The sequence below is a fragment of the Chanodichthys erythropterus genome, chromosome 11 (assembly GCF_024489055.1).
Source record: "Chanodichthys erythropterus isolate Z2021 chromosome 11, ASM2448905v1, whole genome shotgun sequence".
In the NCBI taxonomy this organism is placed as follows: Eukaryota; Metazoa; Chordata; class Actinopteri; order Cypriniformes; family Xenocyprididae; genus Chanodichthys; species Chanodichthys erythropterus.
In genome coordinates, this window is record NC_090231.1 from 32022185 (window position 1) to 32036229 (window position 14045).

The window sequence follows — 14045 nt, forward strand, 5'->3', positions numbered from 1 at the left end:
AAAGGCAAACAGGAGTTCCGTGGGCGGGGAGCGTGAGCATTTAAAGGGGCCGCAGCCTAAATCGGCTCATATTTAATGATGCCCCAAAATAGGCAGTTAAAAAAATTCATTAAAAAAAAAGGGGGTATTTTGAGCTGAAACTTCACAGAAACATTCAGGGGACACCTTAGACTTATATTACATCTTTTAAAAAGACGTTCTACAGCACCTTTAACAGCAAATTTCCGTTTTTGGGTGAAATATCCCTTTAACACAGACAGACAGAGGGTCTGAGTGAGAGTTGAAAATAACAGTTCCCTTTCGATACTTCACTCGTACTGCGTATGGGGAAAGGTCTCCCTTTTTCCCCGCTGCTGAAGCCTTTTTCAATAACGCAGTGTAACTGCACCGTCATTGGTTCACTCATAGACAAGTTGTTGAACCAATGGCGGCGCGGCATAGCTGCGCGGCCTATGGCGACAAAGCGCGCGAATATTCCCGCCGAAATGGGCGGGGTATAGGGCTATATAAGCAGGCGTTTCGCCATAGGATTTCAGTGTTTTCTCCTTCAGCGACGACATCTACTTCTCTTCGCTGATCTCCGCCTGAAGCCGAAGAAGCTCGCCGCCTTCTGCTCTCGCCGCCGTCTGAAGAGGCTCCCGCAGCGGACTCGCCTGGACTCGCCGGTGGAAGAAAGCGCCGGCGCCCTCGCGGACTGCAGCTTCTAGCGCCGTCGCCGAGCCGCCGCCTCCCGCTTCCCCGCTTCCGGCCGCTTCCTGTGCGTCCCCTGCCGCCATCCGGCGCGCCGCCTGAGAGCTTCATCCGCGGCTTAAACGCCGCTCTAAAAGAGCGATTTCCAGCGGTTTTCACCGCTTTAAGAGCTTCCGCGGCCCTCGCCGCTCTAAAGAGCCACCCAATTGCCGTTTTCACGGCAGCGGCGTCTCACGATGCCCCGCCACTCATGTGGTACTTGCAGGGCCCCCTGCACGACGACGATGGACACAGCGAGTGTGTCGCTTGCCTGGGCAAGCCCCACGCAGACGGCGCGCTCGCTGGAGACTCATGCCCGCACTGCGAGTGTATGAGTCTCGCTTCCTGCGCTCGCGGGTCGCCTTCTTCACTGAGGGCGATCTCGCCGCTCGCGCCCTCCCCGTCTCCTTCCTCCCGCGGTCCGGCGAGGAAAAGACAGCGGGGTAGAGCGACTCAGCGCCAGGAGTTGAGCGAGCTCACGCCGGCCCAGCCCCCGCGTGCCTCGCCCTCTCCTCCCAGGGAACTCTCTCCAGTTCTGTTCTCTCGCCCTGAGCAGCGTCCCTCCGCAGAAGCGAGTGACCTCGTCTCATTCGGGGGAACAGACGACGAACAAGACGACTCCATGTCTCTTGCGGCTTCCGAAGCGGAAGGATGGGCTGGCGAGCCGGAAGACCCCGCTCCACCGCCTCCCTTGGAACCCATCGAGCATGGCCAGGGCATGGATGCCGAGCTCTTCCGCATCCTGTCTAGAGCCGTTGAAGAGCTGGACCTCGAGTGGGCCCCTCCAGAGGAGCCGTCTCGCAGCCGCCTGGACGAATGGTTTCTGCCAGGCCGCCGCCAAGCACCTCGCCAGCGTTCAGCGCCCTTCTTTCCTGAGGTCCACGAAGAGCTGACGAAGTCGTGGCGCGCTCCTTACTCTGCCCGCCTCCACACTACGCACCGCTCCGCCCTCACCGCCGTCGACGGCGCCGAGGGAGAAGGGATACGAGCGCTTGCCACCCCTAGATGAAGCGGTGGCTGCTCACCTCTGTCCTCCCGCGGCTGTGGGTTGGAAGACGAAGAGGGCCCTTCCTTCCAAGCCCTGTCGGACCACCTCTACTCTGGCTGGACGGGCTTACACCTCGGCGGGCCAAGCTGCCTCTGCGCTCCACACCATGGCCATATTTCAAGCATTCCAGGCCAAACTCCTCCGCTCTCTGGATGAGTCTGGAATCGACGCGCCAGCCTTCAAAGATCTCCGCAGCGCCACGGATCTTGCCCTGCGAGCTACGAAGGCTACGGCCCAGGCCATCGGTCGTTCCATGGCCAGCCTGGTCGTGTTGGAGCGCCACCTGTGGCTCAACCTAACGGAGATCAAAGACCTAGACAAGACGGCCTTCTTAGACGCCCCGGTCTCGCCTTCTGGTCTCTTCGGGCCTGCAGTGGATGGCTTCACTGAGCGCTTTACTGCCGCGCAGAAATCGTCTCAGGCTATGAGGCATTTCTTGCCTAAGCGCTCCAGCTCCGCTTCTGCGTCTAGCCGCCCCAGGACTGCGCCGGCTCAGCAGAACAAACCAGCCCCACCTGCAACACAGGCAGCGCCGCCCCAGGAGCATCGCCAGCGCTCGCGCCCTGCGAAGCGCCCTCCCTTCCCGAGGCGCCAGGGACCCCGGCCCAGGATTGTGCTGGACCCGGTGCCTCCGAAGTCGTCCTGATTCGTCGGACAGGAAGAGGATGGGGGACCGTCCCGTTACGACCGGACCACCCCAAAAGCTCCCACGGGTAATTTCCCCTCCGCCTCGTTTATTTCCGGGCGTGGGAAACATACTCCAAGTGACAGCTGGGCCCACACCTGTTGCGCCCACTCCAAACGCCGTTTTCACGGCGGACAAATTTTTACCTCATCACAAAAAGAGCAAATTTCCTCTTCCACCCCTCGCGGTGTACGACCCTCTCAACGGCGGTCTGTCACCCAACATTATTCAACCCCTAGCCACTCGGGCCGAGGCCTGGCAGGCCATCCCCGATGTGTCAGAATGGGTCATGGGGATCGTAAACCAGGGCTACTCGCTCCAGTTTGCACGACGGCCCCCCCGCTTCGCCGGGGTGCTTCAAACATCGGTCAATCCGGACGACGCTCATGTCCTCCGGGCCGAAGTCATGTCGTTGCTGGAAAAAGGAGCTGTGGAAATGGTTCCTCCGTCAGAGAGCGAGACAGGCTTTTACAGCCGCTACTTTCTGGTCCCCAAAAAGGATGGCGGTCTCAGACCCATCCTAGACCTCAGGCTTTTGAATCACTCCCTCATGAGACGGAAGTTCAAAATGCTGACGCTGAAGCAGATCCTCGCGCACATTTGCCCCGAGGACTGGTTCTGCTCGCTGGACCTGAAGGATGCGTATTTTCACATCCAGATAGCCCCCGTCACAGACGATTCTTGAGATTCGCATACGAAGGGGTGGCATACCAATATACGGTCCTGCCCTTCGGGCTGTCTCTGGCTCCCGCACTTTCACCAAGTGCATGAACGCGGCGCTTTCCCCTCTGAGACAGATGGGAATCCGGGTTCTGAATTACCTCGACGACTGGCTCATCTTAGCCCGTTCGCGAGACGAGCTGGAACGCCACAGATCCGTGCTCCTCAGCCATCTACAATGCCTGGGTCTCAGGGTCAACTTAGCCAAGAGCTCGCTATGCCCCACTCAACGAATTTCGTTTCTGGGAGCAGTTTTCGACTCGGTCCGTATGACGGCAGTAGTCTCGCCAGAGCGCGCCCTGGCAATTCAGCAGCTCACGGCATCTGTCACGAACAAAGCCTATCTCCCTCTGAAGTTTTTCCAGAGGCTGCTAGGGCTGATGGCTTCCGCCTCCCCGGTGCTGCAGCTAGGCCTTCTTCGGATGCGGCCTCTTCAGTACTGGTTGAAGTTCCGGGTTCCTCCCAGCGCATGGCGGCACGGCCGCCTATGTCTCAAGGTCAATCGGGCCTGTCTTCTAGCCCTGAAACCTTGGATGGATCCAGTATGGTTCCAACGCGGAGTCCCCTTACAGGCGGTCTCACGGAGGACGGTGCTCTCAACAGACGCCTCCAACTTGGGCTGGGGCGCTGTGTGCGAGGGCAGACCGGCCTTCGGCTCGTGGAGCCACGAGGAAAGCCATCTACACATCAACTGTCTAGAGATGCTAGCAGTGATGAAAGCCCTTCAGTTCTTTCAGGCTTACTTGACGGGACGTCATGTTCTAGTTCGGTCAGACAGTATGACGGTGGTGTCATACCTGAACCACCAAGGCGGTCTTTCGTCCAGCCGCTTATGCGCTCTGGCGAAACGACTGCTGGAATGGGCTCTTCCGAGGCTTCAGTCGCTCAGAGCGACTCATGTTCCTGGCAGGAACAATCTGGGTGCGGACATGTTGTCACGGAGCAACATCCCCTCCGACGAGTGGATGCTCCACCCCCAAGTGGTCCTCACGATCTGGGAGTTCTTCGGGAAGGCAGAGGTAGACCTCTTCGCCTCAGAAGACAACTCTCATTGCCCAACATTTTTCTCGAAGGAAGTAGATGCTCTGGCCCACACATGGCCCAGCACGCTCCTTTATGCTTTCCCTCCGATCGCACTGATCCCCCAGGTCATCAGGCGTATCAGAGAAGACCAGCACAGAGTCCTTCTGGTGGCTCCCGCTCTGGAGGAACCAGGTTTGGTCCTCAGAGCTATTCAGGCTCTCTCTAAGAGCCCCGTGGCCGATTCCCCTGAGACGGGACCTCCTCTCTCAGGCAAACAGAACAATCTGGCACCCACAGCCGCAGCTCTGGGCTCTGCACCTCTGGTCCCTCGATGGGAGCCGACTAGCCTCCCCGAGGACGTCCTAAATACCATTTCTCAGGCTAGAGCCCCATCTACGAGGCGCCTCTACGACCAGAAGTGGTCAGTCTTTGTTGATTGGTGTTCAACACGCAACATAGACCCTGTGGAGAGTGACGTATCTTCCATACTGTCTTTCCTCCAAGAACGCTTGGAAATGGGGCGCTCCCCTTCCACGCTTAAGGTTTACGTAGCAGCCATTGCAGCGTTCCACGCTCCTATTGCTGGCCAATCGGTGGGACGAAACGGGCTCGTGATCCGTTTTTGAGAGGTGCTAGGCGTTTGAATCCTCCTCGCCCTCTCACTATTCCCTCCTGGGACCTCTCGTTGGTCCTCAGGGCCTTGAAAGGAGCCCCATTTGAACCAATGGGTTCAGCCGACCTCAGGCCCCTAACACTAAAAACCGCTCTGCTACTAGCACTAGCATCGGTAAAGCGTGTTGGCGATTTGCAGGCCCTCTCTGTGAACCCTGCATGCCTCGAATTCGGGCCTGGTGACTCTAAGGTCGTTCTGAAACCTAGGCATGGCTACGTGCCCTAAAGTGCTCTCAACTCCGTTTAGAGCTCAGGTCATCTCGCTCTCTGCTCTTCCTCCCTCGGCGGACGAACCAGAGCTGCAGCTACTCTGCCCAGTCAGGGCATTGAGGACCTACATAGACCGATCACAGTCTTTCAGACTGTCGGATCAGCTCTTTGTTTGTTTTGGCGGCCGCACCAAAGGGTCTCCGGTCTCGAAACAACGCATTTCCCGTTGGATAGTGGATGCTATTAACCTGTGCTACTCCTCACTGGGCACTAATTGCCCCATAGGAGTCAGGGCCCACCCACTAGAGGAATGGCTTCCTCGTGGGCTTGGTCCAACGGAGTTTCCATCCAAGACATCTGTGAGGCGGCCGGCTGGTCTTCGCCGTCCACCTTTGTCAGGTTCTATCACCTCGATGTCCCGACCTTACAAGCTCGGGTCCTGTCGGTGTGATTAGCGGCTTCCAACAGGTCCCGCTTCACGCCACCATAGGAAGTATCTTCCTTCAGTGTAACCATGGGTTCGGTTAGGCTTTGCCTCCGCTTGTCCTTTTTGCCCCCTCTGGGTGGCCAAATGCAAGCTATATCGTTCCCAGCCGTGGCACGGCGTGGTTGAATTCGTTCCCCATACGCAGTACGAGTGAAGTATCGAAAGGGAACGTACTCGGTTACTAACGTAACCTCGGTTCCCTGAGATACGGAACGAGTACTGCGTCACTTGCCGTGCCACGAGGCTGCGGCTCAGGGTCGTCGCTTCAGTCGATTGACACTGAAATCCTATGGCGAAACGCCTGCTTATATAGCCCTATACCCCGCCCATTTCGGCGGGAATATTCGCGCGCTTTGTCGCCATAGGCCGCGCAGCTATGCCGCGCCGCCATTGGTTCAACAACTTGTCTATGAGTGAACCAATGACGGTGCAGTTACACTGCGTTATTGAAAAAGGCTTCAGCAGCGGGGAAAAAGGGAGACCTTTCCCCATACGCAGTACTCGTTCCGTATCTCAGGGAACCGAGGTTACGTTAGTAACCGAGTACGTTTTTTGCGCATTAATATCTTTTTTTGGTACAAAAAACCCCACAAAACTTTATTTACATTATAAGTGAACCTAAAAGAACATGTAAAAACCATGTCATTACTCCTTTAATGCGGTCTCCTTACACATAAACACGAGCCCATTGCTCCATTTTAAACTAACTGCCTACACGTATGTGGCCAGAATAAGCCTCTTGAAAGGTCAGCATCATTCATTCATGCTGCTGATTGTACTAGTCTGACGCCCTACATTCTGTCGGTCATTAATTTAGTGCAACCCTGTCTAGAGAAAACACTAGTGCGCGCGCGAGCTGCGTGACTGTGGTTACCTGAGTGACCGGGATTACAACGAAAGATCCTCCTCCCGCGCTTTCAGTCACTATGGCGAGGAACTTGGCGTTGACCGCGCAGAAGTGGTTGTCATGGACGTTCTTTGTGATCGGGATGCCCTCGAAGCAGTGCTCTCGGTTGGCCACTTTGCCATAGACGTTTCGAAACTTGGAGCTCCGGTAGGTCGGCCGCCATGACATCTGCAAAGCACATGCAAAGACAACAAGCTTAGTGACAGCATTTTTTTTAATAGCTTTTAATTTTTATTTTTATGTAACTTGTTACCTGGACAGAAGTAGTGATTCGTATCAAGTCTACACATTTAAAAATATAGCTCCACCCAACCAAATCTGTTTGCCTTCATTATACTTCAGGGTTATTTGAATTTGTGAGCTCGAGCCTGGGAATACTCTATACTGTCAAGAATAATTTTTAAAAGAAAAACATAGGCATAATGAAATTGCTGTGGCATTTGCAAAAATAATCTTAACTTGTTTTTTAAAGGGAAAATATATTATTTAAGATGTCTGTCTGACCTTTTAAGTTAAAAACATGTTCACTTTTGGCATGATGCTAGTGGAAAACCTGAATCTGTGTTTTCGTAATAGACCAGCAGGATTGAAGACACAAAGTAAACAAGACTAAATGCAAACCAACACCCAGAACCCAACCATTACCCAGCCAAACTTCACTTAGGCCTATAGGGAAACTCATACACAGATTATGTAAATAAATATATAACAACAAGCATGTCCAGTGACAGCGTGATATGATAAGTGCAATACAGATAAGATCAATATGAATATTGGACCTGCTAGTGTTGACTTGGCTTGGATTTCCAGTATGAAACAATTTAGAAGACTCTGCCACTCAAACAGGAAGCGGTTGGTGGATGCTTGTAAAATTTCACTCAGTAGAACATAAACCGCTGTTTGTAGTTTAGCCTAAAGGAATGTGTAAGCAACAATTTATGCTCTAATGAATGAGACTGAGCCATTCAAACCAAAATGAGCTGTGATTCGAACAGATAATAGCCAGAAGGAAGAGAGGAAGTGCTAAATCACCAGCGTCTGATTTGAATCTTTTTGTCAGATTGACATTACTCATGACTAAATGCTGCATTGTGAATATCTGTAAGGTTGTGTATGAGCACATGCAAAACCTTTTATAGTTTATTTGTAACATTATATGTTGACTGATTGGAAATTTTGCTAGCATGCCTAAAAAGTTTGGCTAGTCGCTTTTAGCACTGAAATTGCTTCTATCTGAGATCTTCATCATATCACTTTTTCTTACGTCCACATGTCTAATTTTCAGCTCTCCCACCATATTGAATGTTTACAACTGTCCTAAAGCATTAAGCGGTTTGTGTGCGTGGTTAAGGAGCTTGTGTGCCTGTTTAACCATAACCGAATCAACCAGGGAGAGGCCTTTGAGATTTGCATATACAAGAACATTCGTTCATTTAATGTTGCACGTACTCGCTCACTTACACTTATCTCCAAAAGACACCAACAGACCACTCTCTATCTGTGTACTTTACACAAGTATGTTTCTATACATAAATTCCCAAAATATATTTGCTTATTCAATATATGAGAATAATATAGATCATATTTTCAGCTCATTGTCTGACTCCAAATTATTGAGGCTAACTTCCTACCTTTCCTCTGGTTTTGAGTTGTCCACCCTCTGTATTCTGCAGTCATCTACAGAAAGAGCCTGTATCTTCTCCAGCTTCCTGTGTGCATCTAGTTTGCCGGCCTGAGTTGCATCTGTTTCTCTCTTTCCCTTTTTCCTCCCACAGCCTCCTTTCATCCCTCCCTCACTACTTCATTCCCTCCCTCTTACCAGGCCCAGCCCTACATGCCTCCCTTTGCATAAGTTGTTGCTCCCTCCTCTCTTTATGTCAGTGTATGCTTATTAATGTATTTTGGTTTATTACTGCCATTGACTCAATCAGATGCCTTACCATCTCATTCAGTTTATAAAACATATTGATCTAAACTAAAAGACAGCACTACATAGAGAGTTGTATAATAAGTATGATGCAACTGCACTCTGTCTACTTATGTCTGGGGGAAGTGTCCTCGTTTCCACCGGAGGATGATTATTGTTGTATGTGCATCCACTATGGTAGCTGTGGTCTTAAATACATAGCAACCTTCTTGTTTCTCCCCTTCTATGTTCCTATTTTTCTTCTTTTTTTTTCTTCTCTCCTAACTGCCCTGTCCTCCAGATGTCCAGTAAATATTTTTGCTGTATTTAAGATAAATAGTTTTACAGTTAGATATACATGACACGATTAAAAGTTTCAGCAATAAACTTCTGATGTGTGTCATTTACTGATACTGATGAACACGGGGCATTTTGTATTTGCGTATTTACAGTACCATTCAAGTTTGGGGTCGGAATCGGTAGGAATTGTTAATGTTTTTGCCAGTCTCTTATGCTCAGGCTACATTTATTCAATCAAAAATACAGTAAAACTGTAATATTATTACAATTTAAAATGAGTTTTAATATATTTTAAAATATAATTTATCCCTGTGATGGCAATTTCACTTACTCCAGTCTTCAGTGTCACATGATCCTTCCGAAATGATTCTAATATGCTGATTTGGTGCTCAGTAACATTGTTATTAACAGTGTTGATGTCTTATTATCAATTGTGGAAAGTTTTGCGGAAACCGTGATACATTTATTTTTTCTGATGAATAGAAAGTTCAAAAGAACAGCATTTATTATTTGCTGTTACATTTGACCAATTTAATGTATCCTTTCTGAATAAAAATATTAGTTTGTTAAAAGAAAATATTACTGACCCTAAACTTTTGAACCATATGTTGTGTACATTTCCTTCATAATTTAATTGTCATTTGCTTGTAGTAATTATTGTTCCACAGCCTATACAGATTAATAAGTATGTTGTTCAAATATCTTTAGGCATAATTTGTTTCAGCAGTTATGTTCTGTGAACTCTACAGCTAGACTGGCTGAAGGTTGACCATGTAATCGCATTCATGTTTGTTAAACAGAGTAAATGCATTTTTATTCATTTTGTTTTTGGTAGGATGTCCTAAATTGACCCTACATGCAGAAGATGTGTGAGGCTAGTAAATTGTTCTGTGGTTGGTCGATTTACAGCTTCTCAAATAATTATAATTAGGCTATGTGATATTTTTTGAAATAAACAGGGGAATGTTAATATAAGACCTTGGGCATTGTCTGGAGTGTTCTCAGGTCTATGTTAAAAACAAATGTCTTTCTCTCTCTAATTATGTCGAAAGATTAAATGGGATATTTGGCTAGCTCATGACAACCCCTATGCAGACAGACAAGATTTATTTTATTTTAGCACGACTGCACTCTCTCTTTAGCCTTCCCTTCAGCTATGCTCTTTGTTCACCATGTGTCTGTAAAACGCCCAACAGATATTTTGTAGTCTGAGCTGTCTGACTGTTGCAGGCATTCATGCAAATACCTCCCATACTGCCCCAAGGAAGGTTAATATGTTCATTTTAAGAACATCTCTATATAGGCCATAGGGCTAGAGGTAGACTTGCAAAGGGATGTTTATGTGTATATGTGCACATGCACTGTAGGCTTAGAGGGTACACCCAAGGACCGCCCACAGTTTGTTTAATGACAGTCTGATGCATATTGCCCACAAAAATGGCAAGATTTGGCTGAAATTGCCTGTTATTGTGACTGGCTGGTGCTACATTACCTTTAACGGGACACCTTTGTACCTTATCTTACCCTAAAAGATGCATTTTAGTACCTTATTCCTTCTAAAAGTACTGCCTCAAGCTGTTGTACCCCTAAACTATCAGTTTTTACACATTTTTTGAGAGTGTACCAAGCTTATTGTATTAGTGCTTTTCAAGAAGAGCTAATCACAGTTCTTTTCTAAATTAAAAATGAATGACATAAATCTTTGAAATTTACACTAGTGTTTTATTTGATGCACTCTATAATAAAAGTTCAGCTTCAGTTTCTAAATACCTCTTTCCAAATATGTGAAATAATCGTTACATCGTATATTTTTTTGATACTGGTCTATTACTGTAATCTACTCTGTTTCAGATCAGTCTTGCCCCTAAAAGACATGTGAAAAATATGCTGTTGTTGGTAGGTTTATTTGTCAGTCAGACTTTTTTTTTTTTTTTTTCCTGGGTGGTTCTTAACAGGTCAAGCTTCAATCTGGACCAGATTTTGTGCTGTTAGTCAAAACTCTGGCAACACGAGACTACTGAAGCATATATAATTTTGTCTTGGATGGTGTCATTGCAAATTAAGACTGCTTAAAAGAAAATTATTTGTGTGATGTGTGTATACCGTTCCACTATATATGTGTGCTTGTGAACACGTGCTCTTTTGCTGCAGGATAGACTCTAGAGACTACACTGTTTATTGACTTTTTCACATATTGCCTGCAGTTTTTTCTGCTGCTATGTTTCGATTTTCTTTATTCCCTCCTTTAATGCTTCTTTCTACCATTTACTGCAGATCTGTACTTAAAAGGTATACAGTAAGTATATATCCAATTTATCAATGCCAAGTGTGCAGCTTTTATCTTATCGCTGTACTGATGACACAGGAAGCCAAAATTCAAGGCTAACCATATGCAGCTATCACAAATCTTTTCATTCATAGTGCACTTCATCCCATTCATCACTCCAGTACAGCATCCAAATATTAGATCTCCCCAACCCAACTTAGCCTTTGAATATTATTCATGCATGAATCACTCAAAGATACTAATATTTCAACAGCTTCCAAGACAGGAAGCAAGCCTCTTCTGTCTTAAAAATGGGGCACACAAACGGATGAAAGGCCTACAGAAGGCCACAGTTGGTTGTTAGTTAGACTGCTTTCAGCGCCTCACCATGCCAGGGAGGGAGCCCGTCTTTGTTGGGAATTATAACCTCCAGCTCCTGCTTCTGAGTTGGGGGAGTGAGTTCTGATGCCATTTTGTCTCTGTGGGAGTTAAAAAAAACTCTGAGTCTGCCTGTTTTGGCAGATTTGGCTCCAGCTGTGAATGAAATAGAGCTGAGAGAGGGCCAGGTCAAGTTGCATGCTGTCCTTTCACACACGGAAAAGTCAGAATGACGGCTGGTGACTATAAAGATGGATTTTAGCACAGACTTTTAACAATAAATCTTGTCCTTAAATCTGTCTGCCAGCCCTGAACTTTGAGAAACTTGCTATAGAAAATTCAGAATTTACTCAGTGCAGACTGAAATATAATGAAGACAACATGAGATTTACCTGATACAGCCACCAGTTTGTAAATGATAAAATTGTATTTTCTTAATGTTTATTGTGTGTTTTCACTAGATTCGGTATATTCGTGTATGCACACTATAATAAGATCATCCTAAGCCACAAGCTTATGTTATTCAGCATTGACAATACCTTAAGAAAAACATAATAACATGTATAAGTTAAGTTGCAGAACAGAATGATTTTGTCAGAGCTGAAGGGCATTTAAATCTCTGCAATTCTCAGTGAAGACAGAACTCTGGGGAGGGAGGAAAACGGCTCAGAGATGGGATAGAGACCCTCATTACTACTGTTCTGGAGGGTGTTTTGTGTACTGGGGTGCCCTTTGTTTGTTATGGTCTGTCTGCTTGGCTGTATTTTTCCATCACCAGATGATGCAGCTGCAGCTGTGAGTATCAACTGATACCCAGGTTTTAACATTTCACATTGGCCTAACTAGGGCTGCACGATTTGGAGAAAAAATCTAATTGCGATTTTTCTGGTTAAAATTGCGATTTTAAAATGCGTTTTTACATAACAAATTAATATATATATATATATATACATATATATATATATATATATATGCTTGTTTGTAGGGCTGCACAATTTGGCCCGAAATTTTGTGCTAATATATTATTTTGACTAATTTATTTTTTTATTATTATTATTATTATTATTATTATCATTATTGCTAAATAAAAATATTAAACCAAATAAGAAATATTACTGTTGTAATAACTTTCATTATTAAAGTATTTAGCATTAGTATTTAATTATAAATATAACTATAATAATTAGAAAATAATATTTAAACCTTGACAAAATGACAAAATATGGGGTTACCTGCTAATATGCAAGCAGTATGTCTATAAATCATTAGAAAGGTCTAAGGATTTATCAGATATATTATCAGGATAAAAATGTATTTAATATGAACTACATGTCTCTTATGCATCCACTGTGGGAAAAAAAAAACCTGTACATTTATGTACGCTGGAGAAAACATATTAATTATGTGTTTCCCTCAAAGTTCTTTAGAGAGAGGAATTATTTTTCCTATTTTTACCCTGAATAGGATTGAGTGAAATTACTTGGTGATAAACATGTCTGTTTCTGTCATGGGCACACAAGAACAAGATGTTGAGATCCAGTTGCAGCATAAGTATTTATTGGGGAATCCAGAAGCGTAAATCCAAATGCAGGCAAGGGGTCAAAATCCAGATAATCCACAGTCCATAAAAACAAAAGCCAGAGAACCAAACAGTGCACATAACAATACAACAAACCACAACCAAGGACAGACACAACTGAGTATAAGTAGACAGACACTAATGATGAAACACAAAACAGCTGAGTGCAATGAGTGGGATAATGAGTCCAGGGGTGAGTATGGGAATTGTAGTCCAAGGGATGAAAACAAGAGTCCAGGATGGAGTGCCCTCTAGTGGCTGACTAGGGCACTCTCACTAGTGATCATGACATTACCCCTCCTCATAGGAACGGCTACCAGACGCTCCACCAGACAACAAAAACAAAAAACACCAAAACTCAGGAGGGAGGTGGACAGGAGGAGGATCAGGGGGAGGGATGGTGGGCCAGGACCAGAGCCCCCAACCGAAGGCCAGGGGGGAGCCGGTGGAACAGACCACGGGGGCTCCAAGAGGGTCGGGGTCCCGGCTGAATGCCAGGGCGGCACTGGAGGAACTGACCAGGCGGGTTCCCTGGGGTCTGGAGTCCTGGCTGGTTGCCAGGGCGGCGCTGGAGTAACTAACCAGGCGGGTTCCAGCGGTTCCAATGGCCGGGGCAGTGGCAGCAGGGCAGGAAGCCTGGACGGCGGCGGCGGCAGGGCTGGCAGCAGGGCAGGAAGCCTGGACGGCGGCGGCGGCGGCGGCGGCAGGGCTGGCGGCCTGGGCAGCGGCAGGGCAAGGCGCTTCGGTGGCGCCGGCAGGGCAAGGCGCTTCGGTGGCGCCGGCAGGGCAAGGCGCTTGGAGAACCCACAGACAACCTCTAGAGTGGTCTCCAGGCCTTGTCGGACAGAGGAAGCCCTTTTCCTCCTTCTCCTCCGCTTATGAGGGTGAGGCAATGGCTCACCCAACATGGATTCACTGGCTGAAGCGGCCTCTGGGGCGGACTCGCTGGCTGGAGCGGGCTCTGGGGCAGGCTCCCTGGCTGGAGCGGGCTCTGGGGCGGGCTCCCTGGCTGGAGCGGGCTCTGGGGCGGGCTCACTGGCTGGGGCGGGCTCACTGGCTGGAGCGGGCTCTGGGGCGGGCTCACTGGCTGGAGCGGGCTCTGGGGCGGGCTCACTGGCTGGAGCGGCCTCCGGGC

General features: G+C 47.9%; 1 protein-coding gene across 3 annotated transcripts in view; it reads right to left on the reverse strand.

Annotated features, from left to right (window-relative positions):
• coro2ba (coronin, actin binding protein, 2Ba) overlaps positions 1–14045 on the reverse strand; it is a 65529-nt gene that overhangs the window by 18864 nt on the left and 32620 nt on the right. For 2 of the 3 annotated variants that reach the window (XM_067399454.1, XM_067399453.1), the window contains exon 2: positions 6449–6649. In XM_067399454.1, coding sequence (XP_067255555.1) covers positions 6449–6649 — 201 coding nt within the window. Of the gene's footprint in view, positions 1–6448; positions 6650–6734; positions 6860–14045 lie in introns of those variants that run through there. The other variant, XM_067399455.1, reaches the window with a different exon arrangement.